Source organism: Phytophthora ramorum (assembly GCF_020800215.1).
Source record: "Phytophthora ramorum isolate Pr-102 chromosome Unknown Phyram_PR-102_s0016, whole genome shotgun sequence".
NCBI classification, from domain to species: Eukaryota; Oomycota; class Peronosporomycetes; order Peronosporales; family Peronosporaceae; genus Phytophthora; species Phytophthora ramorum.
In genome coordinates, this window is record NW_027150662.1 from 630,592 (window position 1) to 658,386 (window position 27,795).

Below are 27,795 nucleotides of genomic sequence, written 5' to 3' on the forward strand. Positions count from 1 at the left end.
ATTTAACTTGCTTTGGGCGGCTACGTGCGATAGTTTGGGTCGCTTCACGGCCACCCGTCCACTCCTCCCCATTAACGTTACCACCGAGAGTTGACGCTAGCCTCGTCGCCACCATGTCGTCCGCGATGGCCAAGATCGCCGAGCTGGAGACCGAGTACGCGCGCACGCAGAAGAACAAGGCCACGATGAAGCACTTGTGTCTGCTCAAGGCCAAGATCGCCAAGCTGCGGCGCGAGGTGACGGACGCCGGCTCCAAGTCGGGCGGCGGCGGCACGGGCGAAGGCTTCGACGTCAACAAGGCCGGCGACACGCGCGTGGGGCTCGTGGGCTTTCCATCCGTGGGAAAATCGACACTGCTCACGAAGCTCACGGGCACCTTCTCCGAGGCGGCGTCCTACGAGTTCACGACGCTCACGGCCATCCCCGGCACACTCAACTACCGCGGCGCGCGCATTCAGATCCTCGACCTGCCCGGCATCATCGAGGGCGCCAAGGACGGCAAAGGTCGTGGCCGACAGGTCATCGGTACGGCGCGCACGTGCAACGTCATCCTCATCGTGCTGGACGCCATGAAGCCCGCCACGCACAAGAAGCTCATCGAGTTCGAGCTCGAGGGCTTCGGCATCCGCCTCAACAAGAAGCCGGCCAACATGGTGTTCCGCCGCAAGGAGCGCGGCGGCGTCAACTTCCAGACCACGGTTCCGCAGAGCGAGCTGGACGCCGACACGGTCTACCAGATCCTGCACGAGTACAAGATCCACAACGCCGACGTGACGCTGCGCGCGGACGTGACGGTGGACGAGTTTATCGACCAGATCGAGGGGAACCGCGTGTACATCCCGTGCCTCTACGTGCTCAACAAGATCGACCAGCTCACGATCGAGGAGCTCACGATCATCGACCAGATCCCGCACAACGTCGTCATCTCGGCCCACCACGGATGGAACTTGGACGAGCTGCTCGAGACGATCTGGGACTACTGCCACATGATCCGTATCTACACCAAGCCGCGCGGCCGGCTGCCGGACTACAACGCGCCCGTGATCCTACACGAGGAGTCCCCGACGGTCGAGAACTTCTGCCAGCGCATCCACAAGACGCTGCTCAAGGAGTTCAAGTACGCCTGGGTCTGGGGTGCCTCGTGTAAGCACCAGCCGCAGAAGGTGGGCAAGGAGCACCAGCTGCAGGACGAAGACATTGTGCAGATCGTCAAGAAGACCTAGGGAGGAGCTGTCCAGTTTGTTCCAAGCTGGGGGTATCGAGCGTCTTGCTGCGGACTGCACCTCAGAACCAGGTCTGTCATTGGCCGGGTGCACAACGAATGCCATGGCGACACTGCTGCAGTCGCACGCGGGGCGGTGATTTATTAAGGATTCCTCAACGCTGACAAATGGTTTAGTGTCAATGCGTCATGGCGCGTAGTGCCTCGCTACATCTAGCGTGAGAGCAGCCTATACCAATATACTACCGACTGACTGTAGTTGGTTCATGATTGCAAGGACAACTTCGACATGTAGATAAATCATGGTGTATTTACGGGAGCGCAGTTGTTGCAGGATGGATCTCCTCAACACAGATGTCTACAGGTTGATGCTCTGCTGCTTGCACTGGTTCAGAGCGTCGAGGTAGAACTGGCAGGCGGCGACGTCGTTCGTGTTGCGGTCGATGCACTCGAGGAAGGCCTTGTTGTCGCTGGCGCACACAGCGGCCGTCGAGCTCCGGGCGGGGGCGGCAGCCACGGGCTGAGCGACAGGCTCTTCCTTGGAACCGCTGAACGAATCCACGACGGCGTTCACACCGTGGCGAGCGATGGCGCTGCCCGTGCCAAAGGCGAAACCTTCAGCGACAGTGGACATGAGGCCACCGCCGACACTGGGGGCGGGGGCGCTGGCCTGAACGGGGGCCGGAGCAGCAGGCTGCTTGGCAGGCACGGGGGCAGTCTTGGCCGGGGCGGGCTTGCGGGCGGGGGCGCTGGAGCGACGGGAACGGGCCATCTTGGTCAGGTCTGCGGTTTAACTTGCGCTACAGCGGGTAAATCGGAATGTGGCGCTCGCAACCGAGACCACCGACACAAGTTGCCTTTTTCACAAACATTCCTGTCTGACCCATCATACCAGAACCTTCTGGAACACAGAGCCGATCGTCCTCGGGCTCTGGCACGAAACTGTTTATCAACGATTGCATGCGCTGCTCGACTTCCGATCATCGCGCTGCACCATGCCATGAAACGTATCTACGAACTCGCTACAACGGACGAGGAAGCGATCGCTGGTGCGGTGAGAGCGAATGACCTGCAAGAGGTTGAGAGATTGGTGCACTGGAACTTCTTCCGGGATCGACCTGGTGGTGCCCCGTACAACAACATCGGCATCATGGAGACAGCGTACAGCGACGTAGTGGATCTAGATACGGCCAGGCTGGACGCCTATGATATCGCTGCGGTGTTGGGTCATAGGACAACGCGTTAGGTTCTGACTGGGTCCAAGGTTTGGACAAACTAATTGGTCTTCGCAACACAGGTACGTTGTAGCTAACCTACAGTGTCAGCTACTTCGAAGTAGCTTACGCACACCCGTACATGGATCAATCAGCCTCCATTTGCTGTAGCCCTACGTCATACTGGTACCTAGTACTATTGTTGTGAACAGTGTTTTCTGCGTGGCAAAGAAGAGAGGACCACTAAGGCGAACCTGAAAAAGATCCTCATTCATCCCTCATCCACTTTTGCCTACAAGAAATGCTCCAACAAGAACTTCGATGCGGGTGACCTCTACAACAAGCTGGAGGGTGGTGGCAATGGCAAGAAGTACAGGAACCTCTACAACAGATACTTCGTCTACCGGAAGACACAGCAAGTGCTTTTGGCGATCGGTCTTTGAAGAACCAAGTCATTGACCCAAATACTTGTTTCTTTGACCACGCCATCTCAGAATTAAATACACAATGAGAGATCAGCGAGCCGTTCAAAATCGTTCACCGTACCACATCTTCCCAGTTGCAAGTCGATCCACACGTTGCTTTTCTCTCGCTCACAGTCCCAAGTCCACTCTTCTGAAGCAGTCGATAGACGAGGACATCAATAGTTTCCACAAATCGTCTTCCGCGGGTTGGCTTTGCTCGCCGGCGCTGCTGCCAGCAGTGTCCGCTGCGAAGAGCGGGTTCTGCTGCTTTTGTGGTAGAGAATTCTCCATTCTCTGGGGATTACTGTTCGTAGCCAGCCGCCTCGGTACGATCGGTCCGGTCGGAGCACCGACCTTCTCGCGCTGCTCCTCCAGCTTTTCTCGTTCTTCCAGAATGAGTCTCAGCTTGTCTTGCTGTGACTCGACCGCATCGATAGCACTACGCACCCGGTCCACTGACGAGGAGACGAGGATATTCCAAATGCTGTCTTCGTCTCCATCAGCAGCTTGATCACTAAACAACGGGTTCGTGCCACGCGCAAACGGCGTCGCAGCCGTGCCTCCCGTTGAGGACGAAGCCAGCAGCGCCGCCAGAAAGCCCGACGTAGAGGTCGTAGCTGCTGCAGTAGCAGGTGCAACAACCGGCACCGTTGCAGCATTGCTCTCAGCTCCTGACGACGAAACGAGGAAAAACATGGCCGACCGGACCATGTCGTCCGAAAACATTGGGCCCGTCTCCTCTGCAGTGGCTGGAGCCTGCTGTGCTGCATTCACGACGCCTCCAGCCTTACTGAGGTAGCTGATTGGGTCGGGTAGCTCGGAACTGGCCGGCAGCAGACCCACAAACTTGGCCAACGACGTCCCAGACTCCGAGTCGTCGGAAAAGAGCGGATTTTTGCTCGTTTTTGGCGCTGGAAGCTGCTGCTGGGTCCGGATCCTCTTCGCCTGATGGTTCTGCACTGCGTCTGCCTGTGACCGCTTCCTGGTCTCCTTGGGCGGCACGTTGAGCGTCACCTTGAGGGACATCTGCGGTTTCGGTGTTTCAACACTGTTTTTACTCTTGGGTTTAGCGTTTCGCTTGGGTTTTCGCTCGATTTTACTGAGTCGTCCGGGCTGTCCGCGCTGGAATTCGGGGTGTTTGTACTTTTCGCGCAACTCGTTTTCTTCGCAGTCGCAGCGCGCGAATCCGTGATCCACGAGCTGCTGGCGGAAGGCGCAAAGCCGTCCGCGAAAGTAGCGCGGCAGGATTTGCGCGTCTAGGGCGGCGCTGTCGTGGATGGAGAAGGACGCGCCGTCCGCGTCCCAGGCGATCACGGCCGCGCTCTCGTGGTCCAGGATGCGGTAGAGTTTGCGCACGAAACCCGTGGGGATGCCCACCGCCATGCTGCTCACCTTTTGCGCAAATGAGCGCAAAAAAGCGCGTGCTTTACGGGACAGAACGAAGGAGGTTTACAAGAAGCAAGTCAGGTGGGTACAGTGTCCGGGATTAAGTGGGCTGGTATTAATACATGCAGAATACTGGTCACGGCGCGCTTGTTCCGTTCGCGGATGCCCAGCGCATGAGGTTATTGAGTGTGTCGTCTGAGAACTGGCCGTTCTCGACGATTCCGGGCGGAAGTGGCGGCAGAGCCACAGGAGGACGCCCCTCTGCAAACAAATTGTTGCTGCCAGTGCTGCTCGTGCTGTTGATAGTAGCTGCGGCAGTGTTTGTAGCCTCCCGTCCATCGGTCGACAACGACGTGCTCAGCAGAGCGAGCAGCGCCTCCATGACGTCGCCCGACATGATTTCCTCCTTCACGTCCGTTGCTGGGCCCACTGGCAGCATAACCGAGCTCTCCAGTCCGTCCACGAAGCCATTGAGCGACGCGTCGTCTGCAAAAAGCGGGTTGGCAGCTAGTGCCGCTGGGTCGTCAACGACTGCGTGTCTGAACTGTGGCTCCGGTTGGTCTTGCGCCGCCGCGCGATGCACGTCTCTCGTTGCGCTGCTCTTCACTATCTTGGCAGTGGTAATTGCAGCCTCTTCCTGTTTGCGCTTCTTCCTTCTAGGGGGTCTCTTCCTGGGCAGCGGCGAGTGGGGAATCTGGCTGAGCTGGTCGGGGCGGCCCCGCCGGAAGAACCGGTGGCGGTAGCGCTCCTGCCCCTGCGCTGTCGGTTCCGAGGCGAAGCTGTGCTCGCGCAACTGCTGGCGGAAGCTGTCGAGCCGCCCGCGAAAGTAGCGCGGCAGGATGTGCGCGTCCAGCGTGGCGCTGTCGTGGATGGAGAAGGACGCGCCGTCCGCGTCCCACGCAATGACCGCGGCGCTCTCCTGGTCCAGGATGCGGTAGAGTTTGCGCACGAAGCTCGTGGCGATGGCCGGCAGTGCAACTGCCATTGTGCCTGACTGTGGCACCGCTGGAGTCTTTCGACGCAAATTCAGGAGTGAGACGAACCTCACAGAGCGCACTTAGAAGAAGGTGGGTATGCTGTCCCGCCAAAACAATACTGAGACTTGTCAGCGGGCGCGACTTGCTTTGCATCTGCAAGCCAAGCGAGTGCGACTGCGACGTATGCGCTCCACATCTTCGACAAGCGTCGTGTCGTGGTTTCAATCTTGGCGCCAAAAGAACTTTCTCTTGGTTACATGCAAAAAGGGCTACAAGTTACTTTATCTTCTCGCCGCTACATAACGGCGCACACTTTGGACTTGACGCTGCCGACTGTTTCATCCGAGTCGTAGTGGGGCCCCCGCTTCTCGTCCAGTATGTTCAGTCGCACGGAGCTCTGGCCTCGAACGAGGAGCGACCGCAGCGAGTCTTGCGCCTGCACGAGCGACTTGCGAGGCTTGTCCAGAGAGGGCGAAGACTTGCTGCCGACCGATTCAAGCGGTGAAATGAGATAGTGACGCCCGTGGGTCATGGAGCTGCGACTCGGACGAGCTGGTTGGTCCAGGGGAGGGACATGCACCGGATGCCGTCGAGTTGGCGTCAGAGGTTGCGCCTCCGTCTCGGTTGCTGCAGTCGGAGCCTCGGTAGGGAGGCACGCGTCCAGCACCCTCGCAAGAGAAGATTTGCGCGTTAAAGCGCTGTCTGGGTCGTCTCCGTCGGGGAAAGCGCTCGTCAATCGGTTGTGATGCAGTTTTCGGTGAGGTGACTGCAAGCTCTTGTCTTCCTCTGGATGAGGTGACGCTGGTTTAGTTGAAAAGGTTGCTCTTCTTTCGGATGGTGATCCAGGGGGTGGATGATCTGCAAATGGCGTCTCTGTTGGATCGGCAGTTGGCGTAGGGCTGGTATCGCTTGCAGGGGTGTGGGCAGGATCTTCGTTTTCGTCGCCATCACTTGAGACGTCCAACCGCAAGCTTGAGGACCGTTTCCGGAGCAATGGTGTCACTTTGACTGGCGAGGGACGCCGAGCGGACTCGATTTCCTTGGCCGGACTACTAGCTCGTCTTCTAGGAGTTGCTGCGTTTATATCATTCTTATCCACATCGGTCGCCTTCCTCGGGGAAGTAACGGGTGATGATATCGGCGAGTGGATTTCCAGCACCGGGAGCGCCGCGCTTGGCAGGGTTTGTGGAGGCGTCACGTCGCTCTCGACTTTAGTCTTCAGCTTTGGGGAGCCAGGAGGGCTGCGTGACGTGTTCATCTTGAGTGAGTGCAGTTCATCGACACCACCCACGGGAGAAGCGACCACCAGTGTATCACTCGAGCTATCATCGTCGCTCGTGACATCTACCTTCAAGGGCAGCATCCGAAAAGTCAGTGATAGTCTCCGAGCTAGCAAACCCGGCGAGCTTTTTGATTCCGATCTGCCTGGCGGTTTGGATTCAGAGGACGCGCTAGAATCGTTATCGCCAACTTCGTTTGGAGTAGTAAAGCCAGTATCATGAGCTCGAGTAGATACGTCCACCACGTTCTCGTGTTCTTTTCCGGCATCACCAGCCACCTCGGGCATTGAAACAAGAGCTTTAACGGACATCGAATCGCGCCTCGATGCAGGACTGGTAGCTTCCGTCCTGATAGGAGAGTGGACTGCATCATTAGCATTGGACTCCAAGGCAGCGGCATCGAACTTCACCGAGTGCTCTTTTCGAGTTACCACGGTGGGGAACTCCCCGGATTCTTTCGCGGCACTTCTGGATGCATCCGGTGTCGTAGCTACTCCTCGAAAGGATCGCGAGTTGCGCCTGGACAGACGTCGAGCAAGTTGCGGCGAAATCGACGAGCCTGCTCCACTGGTGACACGTGCAGCTGGAGTGGTGACGACATTGGTCGTTCCATCGGAGCATGGAGATAGCTCGGGTGTCGCCGCTAGAGCTCTGAATGACATGGAGTTGCGTCGTGCCAGCAGTGAGTCGGACAGAGTTGCTTCGTTGCTGACGGGCGAAGCAGAGTCTAATGGCTGTGCAGCATTTTGTGCCGAGATGACGGGGTCGCTATTGCCAGCCACTGATTCCCTTCTCTTCTTGGACGTCGGGCTCGCTGTCTCGCGTGTGGGTGCACCCTCGGGGATTTCAATCGTCCGAGGAAGTCCTTTAAACGAGGACGACTTGCGCTTTGTCAGTCGATGTGGTGGCAAGGGACTGCTCGCTGTTTCTTCTCTCTTGCCTGGAGACGTGCTTCCACTAAGTGACACCACAAAGTTACTACGACTGCTTGTCAACAAAGCCGACGTCACGGAATCTGCATCACTTTTAGCCGGTGAATCGTCACCCGGCTGTTCTTCACTCGACAAGACTCCAGCCTTCTGGACACTGTCTGTGCGTTGGGGAACATCGGGGATCGACGATTGAACCGACCGTGAGTTTCGTCTTGACATCTGTCGTATTAAGACACCGGAGCGGCCGTTGATCTCTGCCTTGCCAGGAGAGTCCTCGCGTACCACGGGAGATGACGGGGTGGGTGCTGCCCCGTCAAACACTGGCGGGATTGCCCCCAGTTGCGTTTTACGGCGTGTTAGTGTCGTTGCAAACGAACCTATCGTATCACTAATGCTCTCCGCCAGACGACTTGAGCGTCTTTGCAATCGATCGGCCATTATTCGTGGTTGCTCGCTGGGCGCCATTTCCGTTGTCTTTGGCTCACTGCCTGCGTCTTCAGCCGCTTGAGACGACGAAACTGGAACGTGTTCTGCGACTGGCACCGCTTCAGCACGTAGGGCGCCATTGCCATTGCTAGCAAGCGACTTGCGCGCTTTGTTCAGCCGCGTGGACATTTTCATCTTGAGTTTCATCACAAGAATAAAGTTGTTGACGGGTGTGAAAGCGGCTTCGATCTCCTGCTGCGTGACGATCACCTCGAGCCCCGACTGTCTCGGATATAGGTCGCCACCGGCGCCCGAAAGCCACGGGTGCGTCTTGAGCTGCGGGATCGTGATTCGTAGGTTGGGGTTCTTCTCCATGAGCTGTGTGAGCAGTTGTGCACATTCAGAATCAAGCTCGAGCGGCAGGATGAGCGGGTCCTCGCGAATTGAGGTCATCACGTCGCTCAGCGATGCCACGCTTGTACCGAACGGCAGCGTTCCCACTAGCAGAGTGAACATGGTCACCCCCAGCGCCCAAACGTCCACTTGGTACGGGTCATATTCATCCCCTGTTGTGCACTCTGGGGCGAGAAAATGGTATGTCCCTTCCGTACTACGAAGCTTCAACGCAGCCGCGTCTCCTGCTCTTGCTGCAACCGACGGCTCCCCCTCGTTCATATACGCGACGCCGAAGTCAGCGAGCTTGAACTGATCACCGGATAGAAGGATGTTCTCAGGCTTGATGTCGCGGTGGCAAATTTGATTGCGGTGCACTGGGGGGGGGGGGGGTGAGCAGTGCATACAACGTTGTTAGCGTACCGAGAGCACGAAGTTCGTTAGCCTCTCGGATGCGACGTACAGAAATCGAGGGCAGCAACGACGTTCCGCAGGCACTCGCGAACGGCGTCCTTGGCCAATATGCCAGTGGGGGTGTTGCGGGCAAAGTAGCGGAACTTTTTGTCGTCCCAGTACATGATCTGGCCTCCGCGAATGAGCTCGAGCACTAGGAAGAGTTTGTCGTCGGCTGGGCTATCGATCACCTCGTACAACCTCACCAGGTTCGAGTGCGCCAGTTTCTTCATGATTGCCACCTCCTTTTGCACTTTCTAGAGAAGGAGATACGTGTGAGAGCTGGATGTGGCAAGCAAAGCCAAGTCACAGTACCTGAAAGGCATTGGACAGCACCAGCTTCCCGTCGACGCGCTTGTACTCGCGCTTGCGCTTCAGAATCGACTTGTTGATGACTTTGAGCGCCTGCACCACCAGGAGAATAGGACAACGCACAATAAAGCGTCACGGACGAGGCTTCAAAGGCACCAGCATTGTTCACCGCACTTACGAACTCGGCGCCTGCTTCGTTCTGGCACAAATAGACCTTGGAGAACGTGCCCTCGCCCAGCATATTCATAATCTTGTAGTTGTTCACATAGCTGGTGGCGCCTGCGGAGTTCACCTGCACGTCCGCGGTGTCCGTCTCAATCACGTCCATGGAGCTGCGGCTCGACCTCTTCAACGCTGATTGATCTCCTGCTGTCTGAAGGGGACGGAAGGCTCTAATTTCAGCGCCCAACGCACGAACAGCGCATAGTGAGGCGGCTACTATCCTTAGCAGTCGCTAATAAAAACCAGCGTGCTCTGAGCCTTATCCGATAATCTTCAAGAGAACGCAACACGTTGAGTACTATTCGCCGGAGTTTATATACAATCACCTAAGCTACTCCTTAGGCCTCAATGCACGTGGCGCCGAAGCTGGGCTTGAGCTTCGAGGCAATGTAGTCGTTGGCCACTGACAGCAACTGGTCGTTGATGGCAGACGTGAACGTGTCGTATGCATCGCCCTTGTTGTTGATCTCGTCGGCCGAGTAGTCCGCCATGGCGTCCGTGATCGCAGAGATGATGGCCCCCGAGCTGTGAAAGCTGAAGTCCGAGTCGACGATGGAGTCAAAGTCCAAGGTGACGGTCTGGACTGCAGCGTCCTGGAAGCGCAGCAGTAGTGAGTCCATGATGGCGCTGTACTTGCCGTCAACGCCTGCGACTTCGATGGTGGTGACCGTAAAGTCGTCGCAGTCAGATGCACCCGCTGTGCAGCCGAACATGTTGGCCTGTACGCTGGTCGCTAATGTGGGCTTATCCAGCGTGAGCGAGACATCCACCGTGATTGAGGTGTCGATCTCTTCCAGGGTCAGGCTTACCGTGGCTTCGATCGATAGCTCGCCATCGCAGTGGGCTCCGATGTCGACACAGTTTGAAGAAGTAGCGTTGATGTGCTCCGGTAGAATGTTCGCGAGCCCCGTCACATTCAAGTAGTCGAGTGTGGGTGTGAAGGTGAGGTCCTGACCCAGGAGGAAAGAGTACGAGAACCCCGCCATACCGATGTTTTGCAGCACGAGTGGGTCGTAGTCCTTGACGAGGGTGGCTAGCAGTGTGGACTGTGTCACAACGTCAACCGCGTTGTTCAGCAGGAGGAACTGGGTGTTTTGTGCGGTGAAATCGACCAGGGAGCAGCTTTCGTTGACCGACTTCTCAGCGTCAGTGGAACTGAGGGTCGCAAGGAGTGCAGCGGTGATGCAGGCAAGGATCTTGGCCATGTTTGCTATCGAGTCGAGGCGTCCGAGGTGAATTAAAAAGTGAGCGACTCGAAGGCGTTGGTTGCCCTTCTAGACGAACGGACATGCCCCTGGTAAACCATCAGGCGGAGCACACAGAAGAGCAACCACTTGGGGCTCCATCGGCTTTCGCTAAAGCCAACTGGGCTGGCAGCTTGTAGACCACGCCGCCACAAGATCGGAAGGGCAGGTGGCGGACGCTGCAGCCTATCCACCGAAATGCATTTGGTGAGGTGTGACCATCTTGGCGGATACAGAAACCTTAGGAAGCTCTGCCCAGCTGCGATCGCAGGTTGTTTCGGTGGATCTAGGCCACCAAAGGGGACTTGTTGACCATTTCGCTACTGGATCGCGAAGATGATACCCATCGGTTGCTACCGTATTGTAACGTTGAAGTGCCCACTGCATTGTGCCTTTGCCCACGACGACGACGCTCCCGAGCCTCACGGAGGCCAGAGCCGCGACGAACAGCTACACGCTCGACACGTGCAGATTCACAATGCGGCGGCGGTCGTCGCCACGCGAAATTTGCACGTGTTAAGTTAACCAGCTCGTCTCCGATTGCTGCGGTTGCCGCGCTACCGCCCGAAGGTTGCCATGTCCAGATATCATTGATATCCAGGCCACTGCCGCACTACAGTGAAACATGAGCACGCAAAGCAGGTGTCGGGTATTTTCCGATATTTTCCCTTTGCAGAGAGGCATATCCCAGAAGAGGGGTTCCCCAATTCATGTGGAGCGGAGCGAGTCGTTCGTAGCCGCTTTAAACCTAAATTCCCGAGCACCGCCAAAATTTTACCTTCGGGTAGACCAGAAAGATTGGTCTTTTATGTGTCCCACCCTACCGTTACTTTGGCCCCCAAACCCGGAAAAGAAGCCTGCGCGCAAAGTGTCTGCTTGCGTCTCCTGCGCGCCGCCTCTGCGTCTGTAGGTGTCTGTGGGCGTCCGCTTGTTCGTCTCCTCGTGTGCATTCTCGCGCTCTCTCCGCCCGTACCAGGTTCGTCGCCGGCGTCTGCGTGCGAGCGGAGCAATCGGCGGCATAGCGCCTCGTTCGAGTAAAAAAGCACTTGAGCCTTGAAAACCCCACCGCATCGGCAATAAAACCCACCCGCACATGAATCGCAGCGCCCTCGAGCTGCACCGTGTCGCGGCCGACAGCATGAAGCGCAACGCGTCGTCCGCCACCGACACAGGCCAACTCAGCTTCAGCACGTTCCTCATGGACGAGGTGGCGTCCCCTGTGCAGATGCAGCGCGTGCCCAAGCGCGCGGCGCCACCGCCGCTGCCGCCTTTGAGGGCCCAAGCGGCGTCCAGAGCCACGGCCGTGCCCAGAAGACGCGGCGGGTCGGACGGGGATATCCCCGTGCTGGAGGCAGCCCGAGACAGCAGCGGCTTCCGTCTGGACGGCGCGGACCAGGCCGAAGTGCGTGACGAGGAGGACGGCGACCAGGCCAAAGTGGTGGTGGGCGAGTACGACGCCGAGGAAGACGACTTTGTGCCCGTGCTGCAGACCGCCGAGGACGCGCTACGAGCGCACAAGCACATGGGCAGCAAGAAGTTCTCGTGGCGCGTCTCTGCTAGAAGAGGCGTGCCTGTGAGCAGGACGGCGCGGGTGCCCGACCAGGAGACGCTGCTGAGGATGTCCACCAGGAGCACTGAGCTGTCGTCCAGCTACGCGAGCAGCAACTCGCACGGATCGCGCAGGAGCTCGTCGTCCTCTGTGCGGATTGATCGCGAGTTGGTGAGATGTGGGTGGCTCTACAAACAGGCAAATGTCATGTACGTGAGGGTTTTCTAAAGAGGCAAAGGTCGGAGCTAACGTTTTGATGCAGGAAAACGTGGAAGCGGCGGTATTTTGTACTGATCAAGCGCACAAATCTGGCGACGGGTGAGTACTGGGCGTCGCTCCAGTACTACAAAGGCAATAATTTTGGCAAGTTGCGAGGGGAAATGCACCTCCAAGATGGAATGCTCTCGGTCCGCTTCCTGGAGCCGGACGAGACGAAGCGACCATTTTGTTTCGAAGTGGCGGGCGAGGACTTTTCGTTTGTTTGCTCCGGATCCAATGACGACGATGCGAGTGCCTGGGTGTGTCTCTTGCAGAGCTTGTCAGGTGGTGGCAGCAGCACAATCCCTCCATCTGCGGCTCTGCTAGGAGCGACGGGGACTGGCAGTCTGTTGCAGCCGGGAGATGCATCACAGGGCAATCGAATTCGTACCTCCACCATCGACGCACGCAGTATTCGGATTGTAGCGGTACTGCGACGGGTGCTCCATACGAGCAAGTCCCCCGAGGCCGCAAAGTTCAAGAGCTTTGTTAGTTCGTTTGACTACCGGAGTTCTGGCGCGCTGCGTCAATTCCGCGAGTTCCACGCATCGATCGTAGAATCGATCGTAAAAGACCACGGTGATCGGATCTTGGCGTCTCTCCAGAATCCCGGAAATGACGACAATGGTATCACCACAGCTGACAAGAAGCACGAAGTGCTCCCGATATCGCTTGATATTTTGCGGTCGGCTGTTTCTCGTCACGTTGAAGAACATTTGTTCCAGTCACTGCAAGACAAAATCAACACGTACCTGAGGCGCGTGTACCACGAAGACGAAGCCTCGATTAACCGCAAGGTTCGGTGGCTGCAGGGAAAAGATCAGATGTACTTCAATATCCCGATGCACCAGATCTCGTGGAAGGAGTGGCGGAAGGCGTCGAGAATTCTTGCGCAAATTGCGCTAGTCCCATTGCCTGCGGCCAAGTACGACGTTCTCACGAGTACGATCAAGGAGATTCAGTCTACGTACGCAGAGGAGCACGATTCGCTGGATTCACTTGAAACGGATGACATCATTCCCATTTTCACCTACGTGCTGTCGAACAGTGGGCTGGAGAACCTTATTTCACTCAAGACTTTGCTGACCGAACTGAATGGTTCCTGGGCCGCTGGCAGGTCCCCAGATGACGAAACATCGCTAAACATTTTGACTCACGCCGTTGATTTTATCAGCAACGTGAGTATCCCGGCGGTGCTGGAGGATATTTTCAAGGATCAGATTACACTCTCGATTGACGGTGACTGGCGACGTGTCTTGGAATTTGAGGTGGAACCGACCTACCGCTACGGTGCCATTGTGGAACATATTTCTCCCCACGGCTACTCTGCTGTGGGTACTATCATCACGCGCGGGTATGTTTTGGTGACAGTGAATGGTCAAAACGTGGTCTTGTGGCCGTTCCAAGACATCGTGACATTACTGTTGGAGTCGGCGTCTCCCCATCGCCTAGCATTTATCCCAGGTAGCAGTTACTTCAAGATTCTGACATCGAACAAAGCGCTGTGGAACGTAGCGCTAGTGCACGCGTGCCAGCGCGGGGACGTTTTTAGCGTCCAAATGCTGCTCGCGAATGGTGCTGATGTAAACTATGTGGCTCACGAGTGTGGAAGTAACACACCACTACACATTGCAGTTAGTGCGCTTCACTTCAACGTCGTTTCGTACCTGCTCCAGCACGGCGCCAAAGTAAGGACTATCGGAGAATGTGGCCGCAGTGCACTGCATATGGTAGGCTCTCCCTGTATGATGCCTGCGTCGCTGAGTGCGTCTTCCAGCGATATGACGAAAGCAGCAAATGAGTCCTCGACTACCTTGAGCGACGCGGACAAGGCCGTCTTGATCGTCAAGAAACTGCTCGCTCATGGAGCTGCTGTCGATACTGTAGACATCTATGGCAACACCTCCGTTATGCTGCTGGCGGAGAGGGGCTACTTGGGCGGAGTCGACGCGGTAATGGAAGCCGATAGCAACATCGATTTAAGCGCACGGAACTGGCAGCGTGGTATGAGCGCTCTCGCGCTCGCCGCAAAAAGTGGCCGTGTGAATGTCGTAGAAGGATTGCTTGACTATGGTGCTCAAGCTGACATTCGCACGCTGCATGGTGAGACGCCACTGCATTTTGCAGCAGCTAGCGGAAGCCAGCGAGTGTGCCAGTTGCTGATAGAGAAGGGCTGCAATGTTGATGTGCGCACAAGTGAAGGATTGACACCGCTGATGATTACTGTTGCTAAAGACCACGGCATGGCTATGGAAAAGATCGCTGCCCTATCGCCCTCGGTGCCAACCCCAATGGGAGAACCTCCCCATCATGCGCACCACCAAAAGACGGTCGATTTGCGTAGCAGCATTCACGTGGACAACTCCTCCGTCATTTCGACGTTGAACTACCTTGTGCAAAGTGGTGCGGACATGCAGGCAGTTTGCGAAGTGTATCGGACGCCGTTGCATTACGCTGCGTTGTATGGTTGCGACGAGTTATTCGCGTGTCTTCTGGCGAAAATGGGTGACAATGCCAATGCAGAGATGCGCGATTTATATGGACAATCGGCGGTGTCCATGGCGGAAGCAAGTCGTTCCTCTCATGCGCTTGCAGAAGAAAATGGATCTAACGGTGATTGCTCAACGATAATCGATGGTTACAGTGACGTAGGTGATGACAACGACGACTCGGATGACGACGACGAAGATGATGTCGACGAGTTGGAGCAGGCTGACATTCCCATGTCACTGACGGGCCGCAAGGATCTTTCAGGGAAAAGCTTGAGCATCAAGGATCTTGTGACGGAAGAGAACGATGGCGTGGAAGAGATTATCGCAGGGACATTCGACGCTATTGCTGACTTGTTGCTGCGCTTCGAGAACTATCGCCAAGAGGAGCTCAACGCGCTGATTTGGTACTGTGGTTATGCCACCAAAGGAAGTGCCGAAAACTTCCGGCAAATGGTGGATATTCTGCGAACTCTGTGGAAGCGTTACACCGTGGGGACGGAAACAGGCCTTTATGTGCGGCGCATGGTGTTGAGTGCGTTGAACAAGCTGGTGGAGATCCTGAAGCATAGTGTGGAGTGCGATATGGATGTCTGCAATTACATTGCCGAGCTGTATGCTGAATTGGTACCCCTTCAGGATGAGCTGGCCAGGGAGGACCCACAGTGTGCACAATGGCTTAGCGCGTCGTTGTTGCCTGATTTCGCAGATGCTTGCCAGTCTAATCGTATGCAAGAGTTCCAGGTGCTTTCTTTCTGCGAAGGAGATTACACGTCGCTGAAACAGTTTATCTGCACTGCGAAACAAGCGAACCCGAATCTCGAATTCTTGGACGACGACTTGTTTGGCGCTGCTACTGGTATGGAAATTATCACAGAGGCGATGCGGCGGCGAATGTCGCTTGCTGGTGTATGGAAGGCAGGAGAGACGAAGAAGTCATTTGTTGTAAAGTCGGAGGAGAACCTCGAAACTTTGTCCGAAGGACGATCGACTACTATTACGCCTTGGCAGCCGAGAGGGGTAAACGTGGGCCGTTCGTATCCTGAGCAGCGCATGACAAGGCTTTGGTACGCGTGGTTGTATTCGCTGTAGAGTTGATTTATAGTTTAACCGTGATTCTTGTCTTTTTGCTTTTGCTACAGGATTTTGGATTTGGACCCTAGCATCATCGCGCAGCAGATCACGCTGATGCAGCACTATCTCTTCAGCAAGATCAAAGGTAACGGCTTCCTAGCCAGCATGGAAAGGAACGAAACGACTAACATTTGTCTTGTCAGTGTCGGAGATTTTGGCCTCGAAGCGTAACGCAGAGAAGACACCGGGATACCAGCGGCTACGTTTGCTGCATAACCATATCTCCATTTGGGTGGTTAGCCAGATTTTGATGCGAAGTGACGTGGATCAGCGTGCAGAGATCCTTGCCTATTTCATCCGCGTCGCAGGCGTGCTGCTCTCACCTCTACAAAACTTGGATGGATTCATGGCTGTGATGAATGCGGCAAACGACTCATCGCTTTTCCGCCTTAAGAAAACGTGGGGCCGGCTTCCGCCGCAAGCGCGCGATTTATGGCAAGAGCTCGTACCACTTACGGAGAAGGGCGCTCGACCATTGAACAAGTTCACGAAGGAGGCGACCCCGCCCTTGATCCCGTACATGGGCGTGGTCATCCAAAACGTCATAGCGCTCCAGGAGTACCCCGATCGTGTTGAAGGAGACCTCATCAACTTCAAGAAGATCCGCTCCATCGGCTACCTTATTCAGAAAATGCTGTCCTTCCAGAAGACGCCGTACTTGTTGCCGACGGACAAGCGTGTGCTGGTAAGTGGGCGCAGCTGGTGGTATGTTTGCTCTGTAACTGATCTTGTATCTTGTGCCAATGTAGGAGCATATTTGCTCGCCAGTTCCCTTCGTGGACGGTGAATCATGCTTCGCCCGATCACTGAAGATCGAGCCGCGTGTCGCCGACGCTGCATCCGAGGCGTCGTGATAACGCTATTGGGACAGTCATTGCGATAAGTATGTCGGTGCAGTCAAGCGCTTTAAGCCACTCAACCCAGTTTTGCACTTAGCTCAACCGCGTGACGGCGGTCTTCAGACAAGCTGGCGAGTCAATCGAGAGAACAAGTGCTTGGCATGTATACCAACCAGACAGCATGCAGATGGTAGGATCAAAGAGCTGATACGACCCAAAGCGACATGTCTGGTATGTCTTGAACGTAATAAATATGAGTGTAAGTAGTGCAAAACTTAGTTTCAAGACTCAGCAAAACGGCGGCTCACCCGTACAACTGAAAAGAAAGTGTGCATTTTAACAGTTCTCTCGGAATTCTGCATCAACAGTTTCTCTACTGCTCGGATTCCGTTGTCTAGGCAAATGACCCGCCCTGCTTTTCCGAGCTGAGCTGCAAGTGCTTCCAGAACATGAACACCGCCAACGGGTAGTGCAGCATCGCGATGATCATCAAGAAGAACGCCGTCTTCAGCGACGCGTCGTCCTTCTCGCCCAGAGGACCCGCCTGAACCATCCACATCACTAGCGTCAGCATGGCCGTGAAAGCCGCCACGCCAGCCAGGAAGAAACCCCCGCCGACCCACTTCTTGTTCCCCTGGCGGCACGTAATAGCACCCACGATCGCGATGATCGCCATCAGACCATTCGACATACTCATGCCGCCGAACGTCATCGACCCCATCCCGATCATGCCGCACGACTTGTCCAGGAACTTGTCGAACTGGTCCGCGTCCATACCGGCGGCCGTGGCCAGCACCGTCACATACTTCAGTCGTTCCGCGTCGCTCACGTCGCCCGCGTTCCCGTACGCCTTGCACACACCTTCGGACGAGTATTGGCTCCACACCTTCTCGTCGATGACGGAGAGACCGTCGTACGCCGACGCGAAGTTGTAGTAGAAGCAGTTGTCAAGCGCGGTGCTGGAGTTGGTGAGCTCGCTGTCGACGCAGAAACCCATGAGGCCGGCCTTGAAGTTAGTGCTGGCCACCTCGCTGGTGAGGGCGGCGTTGACCGTCTCGTTCGCCGTCCACATTGGGAGAATCATAGCGATAGCATTGTAGAGCGTGGCAAATGTGATCATGGCCATGGCGCCGTAGCCGAACTTGGTAATCGCCATTGCTGCAGCTTCAGGTGGTTTTCGCTCAGAGTTGCTGTTGGTGAACCGCGAATTTGAGAATGGGGAGTGGAAACGATCGTGTTCGACCTGGTTTAAACTGTAAGAGGGCAACGAGTGATGAATATGTGAATATGCAGTGAGAGAGGACCCGAGTACCATGCTGCTACCGTAATCGAGACTGCTGCCGCAGCTGCAGTATTATCCCCGCACACAAATCCTGCTCGAGTGCGCGAGTGTTTACAATGGCGACGACGTCCAGGTTCACAACGCAATCGCGGGTTGCATGTGTTGAAGCAGCCAGTCAGCCAATGCGATCCTACAATCGTTTTTGCGGGGGGGGGGGGGGGTTGTGGCATCGCCGACCACTAGGATGGACACACGGCGCAGTTTTTCATTTCGTCGCGCTCTACATGTACGGGAAAAGAGATAATAGTGACCTCCAAACGCTTGGAGAAAGACGAGTTTAATGTGCTACATGCATCACTGAGCTCATATCAGCCCACTAAGCTTACATGTATGAGGTGCGGTATTTTGTGCACCTAACATTGTTTACCACCACCGTGGAGCTGTGTTTCGACCGGTAATCGCACTTTCGCTCGACGCGTGCTTACTACCATCCATCGGCAACGTGCGATTACTTCGTCTTGTGCTGGATTCTCTCGCGTCGACCCCCAGCCAGGAGCGATAAACTATCACGTGCACACGTACATGTATAATATAAAAACATCCCGCAACTCCTCAACAAACGGACGTCCGTGTCCTGCCTCATTATCAAATTCGCAACACAGCACAAACAACTCTCACGTCCATAGCGACAACCAGCACCATGGCGTTTAACAAGTTCGCTTTCGGAGCCATCGCGATGATCACTTTCGCCACCATCTACAACATCGCCGCCTTCATCTTACCCATGTGGAGCGTGAACAAGACCGTCAACTCTGCGCTCAGCAGCGAGGTGGCCAGCACCAACTTCAAGGCCGGACTCCTGGGTTTCTGCGTCGACAGCGAGCTGACCAACTCCAGCGCCAGCACCGTGCTTGACCACTGCTTCTACTACAAGTTCGGGTCTTCGTACGACGACCTGTCCGTGCTCAACAACGAGGTCTGGTCCAAGTACTCGTCGGACGGCGTGTGCAAGGGCTACAGCAACGCAGGCGACGTGAGCGACGCGGAGCAGTTGGCGTACGCGACGGTGCTGGCTACCGCCGCTGGCATGGACGCGGAGCAGTTCGACAAGTTCCTGGACAAGTCATGCGGTCTGTTGGGCACGGCCACCATGACGTTCGGCGGCATGAGCATGTCGAACGGCGTGATGGCGATCATCTCGATGGTGGGCGCCATCACGTGCTGCAAGGGCAACAAGAAGTTCGTGGGTGGCGGCTTCTTCCTGGCGAGTGTGGCGTGTTTCACGGCCATGCTGACGTTCGTGATGTGGGTGATGCAGTCGAAGCCGTTGGGCGAGGAGGACGACGCGTCGTTCAAGGCGGCGTTCTTCCTGATGATCATCTCGATGCTGCACTACCCGTTGGCGATGTTCATGTTCTGGAAGTACCTGAAGCAGCAGCAGGAGGCGGCAGCGGAGAAGGCTGTCGAGGATGACCACATGACGTACACCGGCGCTGAGACGCCTGTGAGCGGCGCACCAGCTAGCCTAGTATAAGTTTGTGGCACTCGAACTATGTAGCATTAAGCCAATGATCTTTCCCTCTCCTGTTTGGTAGCTTTCGACCTATGTGTTTGCTTGTTTGTTAGTTAGTTATAGCAAAAAGAGGAGGAAGTGGTCGCAGTCCATGCAAAACGTGCATCCATTGCACTTGGTATGCGTGAAGCCAATGTCTCTGGGCTCGCCCGCGTTGGTTTACGCGCCTACCTGTACGAGTGCTTCGTCGGCTACATACATGCACACATGTTGCTGTTCGTAGGTGCGGCACATTTATAACGTAACAGACCAAATGAATTCGCATACTAAAAGATGCATACGATCACTTCCAGCTGGTACCGTGCCTTACGTTGAATCGCACAGCGTGATTACCGTGACTACCGTGATTACCGTGATTACCACGACGCTGCACGACGCTGGGTCCCCTCGCGTGTGGGTAATCCCGCCGCTGCAGCACCAAAGCTCGGTCGGGTTTTCCTGCTGGGCTGGATTTTGCATTGCTGTTTTCGCGCCGCAGGAGTGGTGTAAACGAAGCACGCGGTGAGAGCAGCCGACGCTGCTTGCCACCGCTTACCACTCCTATCAGGTCCTCGTGATGGCGCGCGAGGTGGATTTTCACGCGCCGTAAAGTGAACATCTACGGCGCGTCGACCTCCGAATCACATGCGTAAACGTGGAACTCGCCTCGCTGCTCTTGTGTCGCCCGAGACGTGGCCATGCATGTCCGAACGAAACCGCATTCCTTGTCCTGCCATATTCGAGCAACCACCACCCACACCCCAGTCCTTCACACACGATGCCGATCTCGAAACACGGATACGGTGCCATGGCCATGATCACCATCGGCACACTGTACAATGCCGTCGCCATGGTCCTGCCCATGTGGACCGTCAATACGACCGTGAACGCCGCCCTCACTGACGAGGTGGCCAGCACCAACTTCAAGGCCGGCCTCATGGGTTTCTGCGTCGACAGCGAGCTCACCAACTCCAGCACCGCGCTTGACAACTGCTTCTACTACAACTTCGCGTCGGCGTACGACGGTCTCTCCGTCATCGACGAGAAGGTGTGGAGCCAATACTCGTCCGAAGGTGTGTGCAAGGCGTACGGGAACGCGGGCGACGTGAGCGACGCGGAACGACTGAAGTATGTGACGGTGCTGGCCACGGCCGCCGGTATGGACGCGGACCAGTTCGACAAGTTCCTGGACAAGTCGTGCGGCATGATCGGGATGGGGACAATGACGTTCGGCGGCATGAGTATGTCGAATGGTCTGATGGCGATCATCGCGATCGTGGGTGCTATTACGTGCCGCCAGGGGAACAAGAAGTGGGTCGGCGGGGGTTTCTTCCTGGCGGGCGTGGCGGCTTTCACGGCCATGCTGACGTTCGTACTGTGGATGGTTCAGGCGGGTCCTCTGGGCGAGAAGGACGACGCGTCGCTGAAGACGGCGTTCTTCTTGATGATCATCGCGATGCTGCACTACCCGTTGGCGATGTTCATGTTCTGGAAGCATCTGAACGAGCAGGAGACAGCAAAGGAGGTGGACGATGACCAGTTTACGTATATTATGGAGGCTTCCGACAGTCAAGGACGGGTTGCGGGTGTCCATGTAGAAAGATAATAGAGGCGTAGTAGCTATAGTTGAAGTTGTTAGGGACGTTGGAGTACAACTAAAGGCTGTCCCCTCCTAGACTTATAACTGTCCGCTCCTAGATAGCACCTATTAATTTTTTTAAGATAATTTCGCATTTGTGCGATAGAGTACTTTAATGCGGCCCTCTCATTGCAGCAGAATTATTATAGTGTAGAAACCACTACAGAAGAAACTGGGGCATCTGCCACGACTGGGGCGCGACTCTGGTAGGATTGAACATTGGAGAAGTCGTTGAGTACAGTACCTTATTGCTTGTCGTCGTCGTCTGTACAGGATAAATCATATAAGGGCATGCTCCGAAGCCACACCGAATTCATTTCGTGACGCCCGGTAGTGCATGGGGGCTCTGGAGCGCTAACACCGGCAATCACTCAGCGCATTCAGTTACGCCAATATTTGTCTGAGGACGGCAAGCAGCAATTTTACTAAGGGCTAATACCAGCGCGAACATGCGTATGACATATTTGTGTTTTCTTGTAGTTCAGCACCACGCAATCGCCCGCAATGTACAACAAAGTCTACAGGACAAGCAAGCACATCTCGTACGTGTAACAGCAATCTGCTGTAGCCATCTGACGATCCAAAGCAAACTCCATCTCACAGGATGGGTATCACTGCCCAGCAGCGTCTCGATCCGTTTACAGATCAGGGCTGAAGATCCGAGAAAAGAGTGTTCACGGCCGCGCAAAGGGCGCTATTGATTGCTTCACTCACTCGATTTTCTACATGTACAAAACCCTCCAGCGGAGGCTCCAGATCACCTGAACACAGGATCTCGCGCTTTGAACAAGGGCTGTCTCAGATCTCTCCCACTCGCGTTGAAGACAGGGAACCAGCCAAGCCTTTCGCGGTGCCGATGCAACCCCACTTTTCAATTTGCCTCCCAGCAGCCAACCAGCAACAACTTCTTTCGGTTTGCAAACACCGAAACAGCAACCCTCAACAACCAGCACCATGGCGTTTAACAAGTTCGCTTTCGGAGCCATCGCGATGATCACTTTCGCCACCATCTACAACATCGCCGCCTTCATCTTACCCATGTGGAGCGTGAACAAGACCGTCAACTCTGCGCTCAGCAGCGAGGTGGCCAGCACCAACTTCAAGGCCGGACTCCTGGGCTTCTGCGTCGACAGCGAGCTGACCAACTCCAGCGCCAGCACCGTGCTTGACCACTGCTTCTACTACAAGTTCGGGTCTTCGTACGACGACCTGTCCGTGCTCAACAACGAGGTCTGGTCCAAGTACTCGTCGGACGGCGTGTGCAAGGGCTACAGCAACGCAGGCGACGTGAGCGACGCGGAGCAGTTGGCGTACGCGACGGTGCTGGCTACCGCCGCTGGCATGGACGCGGAGCAGTTCGACAAGTTCCTGGACAAGTCATGCGGTCTGTTGGGCACGGCCACCATGACGTTCGGCGGCATGAGCATGTCGAACGGCGTGATGGCGATCATCTCGATGGTGGGCGCCATCACGTGCTGCAAGGGCAACAAGAAGTTCGTGGGTGGCGGCTTCTTCCTGGCGAGTGTGGCGTGTTTGACGGCCATGCTGACGTTCGTGATGTGGGTGATGCAGTCGAAGCCGTTGGGCGAGGAGGACGACGCGTCGTTCAAGGCGGCGTTCTTCCTGATGATCATCTCGATGCTGCACTACCCGTTGGCGATGTTCATGTTCTGGAAGTACCTGAAGCAGCAGCAGGAGGCGGCAGCGGAGAAGGCTGTCGAGGATGACCACATGACGTACACAAGTGCTGAGACTCCGAAGTATGACGAAGCGATGCCGATTAGCTTAGTGTAGAGGAAGAAAGTCAAATCGCCTTTGGACATATATAATGCTCGAGTAATGATTGACCTACCAGGTTCATACGTTTCTTAACCTTCGGAAACTTTAGCAGAGTATTGGTGGACGAGTGGGTGTTGAGAGGATACCAACGCTAAACAATTGCCCTTTGCATTCCCGCTGGTCGACAGTGTGCACAATAGCGATCATTTACGCTAAGTAGTACGAAGAAAAAGTTTACTGAAACTCCAGGACCTCGCTACGACCACAATCAATCGGTCGGTCCCCAGCTGGATTTTTACTCTCGTGGCTGGGACTCTCGCTCACACGTCGTTTATGCCACTAATGAGGACGCCCATGATTATCCTTTTAGAATAATCGCAAGGTATGGCGACATGCTGTTACTAAGCTTGCCCGCGACTGGCATTGGCAGACCGCGCCCCAAACCACGTCGAGGCTTTCATTGCCTCTCTTACCATCGAGAGCGAAAACCACTCTACCACAGATTAACTCTACCCGAACGAAATCGATGCCGATCTCGAAACACGGATACGGTGCCATGGCCATGATCACCATCGGCACACTGTACAATGCCGTCGCCATGGTCCTGCCAATGTGGACCGTCAATACGACCGTGAACGCCGCCCTCACTGACGAGGTGGCCAGCACCAACTTCAAGGCCGGCCTCATGGGTTTCTGCGTCGACAGCGAGCTCACCAACTCCAGCACCGCGCTTGACAACTGCTTCTACTACAACTTCGCGTCGGCGTACGACGGTCTCTCCGTCATCGACGAGAAGGTGTGGAGCCAATACTCGTCCGAAGGTGTGTGCAAGGCGTACGGGAACGCGGGCGACGTGAGCGACGCGGAACGACTGAAGTATGTGACGGTGCTGGCCACGGCCGCCGGTATGGACGCGGACCAGTTCGACAAGTTCCTGGACAAGTCGTGCGGCATGATCGGGATGGGGACGATGACGTTCGGTGGCATGAGTATGTCGAATGGTCTGATGGCGATCATCGCGATCGTGGGTGCTATTACGTGCCGCCAGGGGAACAAGAAGTGGGTCGGCGGGGGTTTCTTCCTGGCGGGCGTGGCGGCTTTCACGGCCATGCTGACGTTCGTGCTGTGGATGGTTCAGGCGGGTCCTCTGGGCGAGAAGGACGACGCGTCATTGAAGACGGCGTTCTTCTTGATGATCATCGCGATGCTGCACTACCCGTTGGCGATGTTCATGTTCTGGAAGCATCTGAACGAGCAGGAGACAGCAAAGGAGGTGGACGGTGACCAATCGACCTTTGTTCTTGAGGCTTCCGATAGCCAGGGAGGATCACGGGCGTACATGTAGGAACTTGTTGTTTTCTGCGATATGTTAGTTTATTTTCCATGTAAATAGAGTCTAAGCTCACTGTACGCTTGTGTTGTTCCTACTGCTGCTGTGATAGGGCTGCAACAGACGAGTGGTACGAAACATATATTGGAGATGACTCCAGGTCAAGTCGAAACAAGATTGCTAGGAAACATTCAGGTGACCAACCCCAGAACTCGTTTTTGATTTGAAAAGAACTCAGCACTCGGAATGACCGCTGTGGTGCAGCACCTATATAACAGGTGCAGTCACAGAACCACTTCATGATGAACCTATGCCCCTACTTCGTACTATTTTTGAGTGACAACTGCATTGATTGCCCTGTCAAGTGAACCCCTGGCAAACCGGCACTAACCAAATTATTTTTCAAACCCTTCGCTTATTTTTTCATTTCTACGTTGTACCTCAATCTTCCAGGTTAAGCTACATCTCACCTACCAAACTCAGTTGGTACCTGCGTCATGACGGGGCGGTGTACAACGTATTCTACGATGCTTAATCTCATCTACATCGCGTTCAACCTGAATAATACCATCTCATTTCACAAATTTTTTTTTTATTATTGCGGATACCGTCTTCAATGGAATTATTAAGCGCCATCAAGGCAGCTACATGTTGTACTTCAAAGTACCTTACAGCTCCAATTCTTGCTACTGCGCCTCTATTGGCCCTCGGAAACCTCAAGAACAAAGGTCGATTGGTCACCGTCCACCTCCTTTGCTGTCTCCTGCTCGTTCAGATGCTTCCAGAACATGAACATCGCCAACGGGTAGTGCAGCATCGCGATGATCATCAAGAAGAACGCCGTCTTCAGCGACGCGTCGTCCTTCTCGCCCAGAGGACCCGCCTGAACCATCCACAGTACGAACGTCAGCATGGCCGTGAAAGCCGCCACGCCCGCCAGGAAGAAACCCCCGCCGACCCACTTCTTGTTCCCCTGGCGGCACGTAATAGCACCCACGATCGCGATGATCGCCATCAGACCATTCGACATACTCATGCCGCCGAACGTCATTGTCCCCATCCCGATCATGCCGCACGACTTGTCCAGGAACTTGTCGAACTGGTCCGCGTCCATACCGGCGGCCGTGGCCAGCACCGTCACATACTTCAGTCGTTCCGCGTCGCTCACGTCGCCCGCGTTCCCGTACGCCTTGCACACACCTTCGGACGAGTATTGGCTCCACACCTTCTCGTCGATGACGGAGAGACCGTCGTACGCCGACGCGAAGTTGTAGTAGAAGCAGTTGTCAAGCGCGGTGCTGGAGTTGGTGAGCTCGCTGTCGACGCAGAAACCCATGAGGCCGGCCTTGAAGTTGGTGCTGGCCACCTCGTCAGTGAGGGCGGCGTTCACGGTCGTATTGACGGTCCACATGGGCAGGACCATGGCGACGGCATTGTACAGTGTGCCGATGGTGATCATGGCCATGGCACCGTATCCGTGTTTCGAGATCGGCATCGTGTGTGAAGGACTGGGGTGTGGGTGGTGGTTGCTCGAATATGGCAGGACAAGGAATGCGGTTTCGTTCGGACATGCATGGCCACGTCTCGGGCGACACAAGAGCAGCGAGGCGAGTTCCACGTTTACGCATGTGATTCGGAGGTCGACGCGCCGTAGATGTTCACTTTACGGCGCGTGAAAATCCACCTCGCGCGCCATCACGAGGACCTGATAGGAGTGGTAAGCGGTGGCAAGCAGCGTCGGCTGCTCTCACCGCGTGCTTCGTTTACACCACTCCTGCGGCGCGAAAACAGCAATGCAAAATCCAGCCCAGCAGGAAAACCCGACCGAGCTTTGGTGCTGCAGCGGCGGGATTACCCACACGCGAGGGGACCCAGCGTCGTGCAGCGTCGTGGTAATCACGGTAATCACGGTAGTCACGGTAATCACGCTGTGCGATTCAACGTAAGGCACGGTACCAGCTGGAAGTGATCGTATGCATCTTTTAGTATGCGAATTCATTTGGTCTGTTACGTTATAAATGTGCCGCACCTACGAACAGCAACATGTGTGCATGTATGTAGCCGACGAAGCACTCGTACAGGTAGGCGCGTAAACCAACGCGGGCGAGCCCAGAGACATTGGCTTCACGCATACCAAGTGCAATGGATGCACGTTTTGCATGGACTGCGACCACTTCCTCCTCTTTTTGCTATAACTAACTAACAAACAAGCAAACACATAGGTCGAAAGCTACCAAACAGGAGAGGGAAAGATCATTGGCTTAATGCTACATAGTTCGAGTGCCACAAACTTATACTAGGCTAGCTGGTGCGCCGCTCACAGGCGTCTCAGCGCCGGTGTACGTCATGTGGTCATCCTCGACAGCCTTCTCCGCTGCCGCCTCCTGCTGCTGCTTCAGGTACTTCCAGAACATGAACATCGCCAACGGGTAGTGCAGCATCGAGATGATCATCAGGAAGAACGCCGCCTTGAACGACGCGTCGTCCTCCTCGCCCAACGGCTTCGACTGCATCACCCACATCACGAACGTCAGCATGGCCGTGAAACACGCCACACTCGCCAGGAAGAAGCCGCCACCCACGAACTTCTTGTTGCCCTTGCAGCACGTGATGGCGCCCACCATCGAGATGATCGCCATCACGCCGTTCGACATGCTCATGCCGCCGAACGTCATGGTGGCCGTGCCCAACAGACCGCATGACTTGTCCAGGAACTTGTCGAACTGCTCCGCGTCCATGCCAGCGGCGGTAGCCAGCACCGTCGCGTACGCCAACTGCTCCGCGTCGCTCACGTCGCCTGCGTTGCTGTAGCCCTTGCACACGCCGTCCGACGAGTACTTGGACCAGACCTCGTTGTTGAGCACGGACAGGTCGTCGTACGAAGACCCGAACTTGTAGTAGAAGCAGTGGTCAAGCACGGTGCTGGCGCTGGAGTTGGTCAGTTCGCTGTCGACGCAGAAGCCCAGGAGTCCGGCCTTGAAGTTGGTGCTGGCCACCTCGCTGCTGAGCGCAGAGTTGACGGTCTTGTTCACGCTCCACATGGGTAAGATGAAGGCGGCGATGTTGTAGATGGTGGCGAAAGTGATCATCGCGATGGCTCCGAAAGCGAACTTGTTAAACGCCATGGTGCTGGTTGTTGAGGGTTGCTGTTTCGGTGTTTGCAAACCGAAAGAAGTTGTTGCTGGTTGGCTGCTGGGAGGCAAATTGAAAAGTGGGGTTGCATCGGCACCGCGAAAGGCTTGGCTGGTTCCCTGTCTTCAACGCGAGTGGGAGAGATCTGAGACAGCCCTTGTTCAAAGCGCGAGATCCTGTGTTCAGGTGATCTGGAGCCTCCGCTGGAGGGTTTTGTACATGTAGAAAATCGAGTTGAGTGAAGCAATCAATAGCGCCCTTTGCGCGGCCGTGAACACTCTTTTCTC

General features: G+C 55.6%; 15 protein-coding genes across 15 annotated transcripts; 6 read left to right on the forward strand and 9 right to left on the reverse strand.

Moving 5' to 3' along the window:
• Positions 1-113: 113 nt before the first annotated feature.
• KRP23_12862 (Developmentally-regulated GTP-binding protein 1) lies at positions 114-1,223 on the forward strand (the record flags this gene model as incomplete). The annotated part of the gene is made up of 1 exon (XM_067883504.1): positions 114-1,223. The coding sequence occupies one exon, from the start codon at positions 114-116 to the stop codon at positions 1,221-1,223; it is 1,110 nt and encodes a 369-aa protein (XP_067738944.1).
• A 357-nt stretch (positions 1,224-1,580) lies between these two features.
• KRP23_12863 (uncharacterized protein) lies at positions 1,581-1,994 on the reverse strand (the record flags this gene model as incomplete). The annotated part of the gene is made up of 1 exon (XM_067883505.1): positions 1,581-1,994. One exon carries the CDS (start codon positions 1,992-1,994, stop codon positions 1,581-1,583), a length of 414 nt encoding a protein of 137 aa, XP_067738945.1.
• Positions 1,995-3,029: 1,035 nt separating this feature from the next.
• Positions 3,030-4,283, reverse strand: KRP23_12864 (Transcription factor SKN7; the record flags this gene model as incomplete). The annotated part of the gene is made up of 1 exon (XM_067883506.1): positions 3,030-4,283. One exon carries the CDS (start codon positions 4,281-4,283, stop codon positions 3,030-3,032), a length of 1,254 nt encoding a protein of 417 aa, XP_067738946.1.
• A 139-nt stretch (positions 4,284-4,422) lies between these two features.
• Positions 4,423-5,271, reverse strand: KRP23_12865 (Transcription factor SKN7; the record flags this gene model as incomplete). Its single annotated transcript, XM_067883508.1, has 1 exon — positions 4,423-5,271. One exon carries the CDS (start codon positions 5,269-5,271, stop codon positions 4,423-4,425), a length of 849 nt encoding a protein of 282 aa, XP_067738947.1.
• A 287-nt stretch (positions 5,272-5,558) lies between these two features.
• KRP23_12866 (SNF-related serine/threonine-protein kinase) lies at positions 5,559-8,576 on the reverse strand (the record flags this gene model as incomplete). Its single annotated transcript, XM_067883509.1, has 1 exon — positions 5,559-8,576. One exon carries the CDS (start codon positions 8,574-8,576, stop codon positions 5,559-5,561), a length of 3,018 nt encoding a protein of 1,005 aa, XP_067738948.1.
• Positions 8,577-8,734: 158 nt separating this feature from the next.
• KRP23_12867 (Serine/threonine-protein kinase ssp1) lies at positions 8,735-9,387 on the reverse strand (the record flags this gene model as incomplete). Its single annotated transcript, XM_067883510.1, has 3 exons — positions 8,735-9,004; positions 9,063-9,152; positions 9,238-9,387. 3 exons carry the CDS (start codon positions 9,385-9,387, stop codon positions 8,735-8,737), a joined length of 510 nt encoding a protein of 169 aa, XP_067738949.1.
• A 232-nt stretch (positions 9,388-9,619) lies between these two features.
• Positions 9,620-10,486, reverse strand: KRP23_12868 (uncharacterized protein; the record flags this gene model as incomplete). Its single annotated transcript, XM_067883511.1, has 1 exon — positions 9,620-10,486. One exon carries the CDS (start codon positions 10,484-10,486, stop codon positions 9,620-9,622), a length of 867 nt encoding a protein of 288 aa, XP_067738950.1.
• Positions 10,487-11,618: 1,132 nt separating this feature from the next.
• Positions 11,619-16,809, forward strand: KRP23_12869 (Ras-specific guanine nucleotide-releasing factor 2; the record flags this gene model as incomplete). The annotated part of the gene is made up of 5 exons (XM_067883512.1): positions 11,619-12,283; positions 12,337-15,888; positions 15,964-16,040; positions 16,099-16,640; positions 16,705-16,809. 5 exons carry the CDS (start codon positions 11,619-11,621, stop codon positions 16,807-16,809), a joined length of 4,941 nt encoding a protein of 1,646 aa, XP_067738951.1.
• Positions 16,810-17,188: 379 nt separating this feature from the next.
• KRP23_12870 (uncharacterized protein) lies at positions 17,189-17,950 on the reverse strand (the record flags this gene model as incomplete). Its single annotated transcript, XM_067883513.1, has 1 exon — positions 17,189-17,950. One exon carries the CDS (start codon positions 17,948-17,950, stop codon positions 17,189-17,191), a length of 762 nt encoding a protein of 253 aa, XP_067738952.1.
• Positions 17,951-18,776: 826 nt separating this feature from the next.
• Positions 18,777-19,610, forward strand: KRP23_12871 (uncharacterized protein; the record flags this gene model as incomplete). Its single annotated transcript, XM_067883514.1, has 1 exon — positions 18,777-19,610. The coding sequence occupies one exon, from the start codon at positions 18,777-18,779 to the stop codon at positions 19,608-19,610; it is 834 nt and encodes a 277-aa protein (XP_067738953.1).
• A 796-nt stretch (positions 19,611-20,406) lies between these two features.
• KRP23_12872 (uncharacterized protein) lies at positions 20,407-21,234 on the forward strand (the record flags this gene model as incomplete). The annotated part of the gene is made up of 1 exon (XM_067883515.1): positions 20,407-21,234. The coding sequence occupies one exon, from the start codon at positions 20,407-20,409 to the stop codon at positions 21,232-21,234; it is 828 nt and encodes a 275-aa protein (XP_067738954.1).
• Positions 21,235-22,221: 987 nt separating this feature from the next.
• On the forward strand, positions 22,222-23,061 carry KRP23_12873 (uncharacterized protein; the record flags this gene model as incomplete). Its single annotated transcript, XM_067883516.1, has 1 exon — positions 22,222-23,061. The coding sequence occupies one exon, from the start codon at positions 22,222-22,224 to the stop codon at positions 23,059-23,061; it is 840 nt and encodes a 279-aa protein (XP_067738955.1).
• Positions 23,062-23,572: 511 nt separating this feature from the next.
• On the forward strand, positions 23,573-24,391 carry KRP23_12874 (uncharacterized protein; the record flags this gene model as incomplete). Its single annotated transcript, XM_067883517.1, has 1 exon — positions 23,573-24,391. The coding sequence occupies one exon, from the start codon at positions 23,573-23,575 to the stop codon at positions 24,389-24,391; it is 819 nt and encodes a 272-aa protein (XP_067738956.1).
• A 682-nt stretch (positions 24,392-25,073) lies between these two features.
• KRP23_12875 (uncharacterized protein) lies at positions 25,074-25,871 on the reverse strand (the record flags this gene model as incomplete). Its single annotated transcript, XM_067883519.1, has 1 exon — positions 25,074-25,871. One exon carries the CDS (start codon positions 25,869-25,871, stop codon positions 25,074-25,076), a length of 798 nt encoding a protein of 265 aa, XP_067738957.1.
• Positions 25,872-26,667: 796 nt separating this feature from the next.
• On the reverse strand, positions 26,668-27,501 carry KRP23_12876 (uncharacterized protein; the record flags this gene model as incomplete). The annotated part of the gene is made up of 1 exon (XM_067883520.1): positions 26,668-27,501. The coding sequence occupies one exon, from the start codon at positions 27,499-27,501 to the stop codon at positions 26,668-26,670; it is 834 nt and encodes a 277-aa protein (XP_067738958.1).
• Positions 27,502-27,795: the final 294 nt, after the last annotated feature.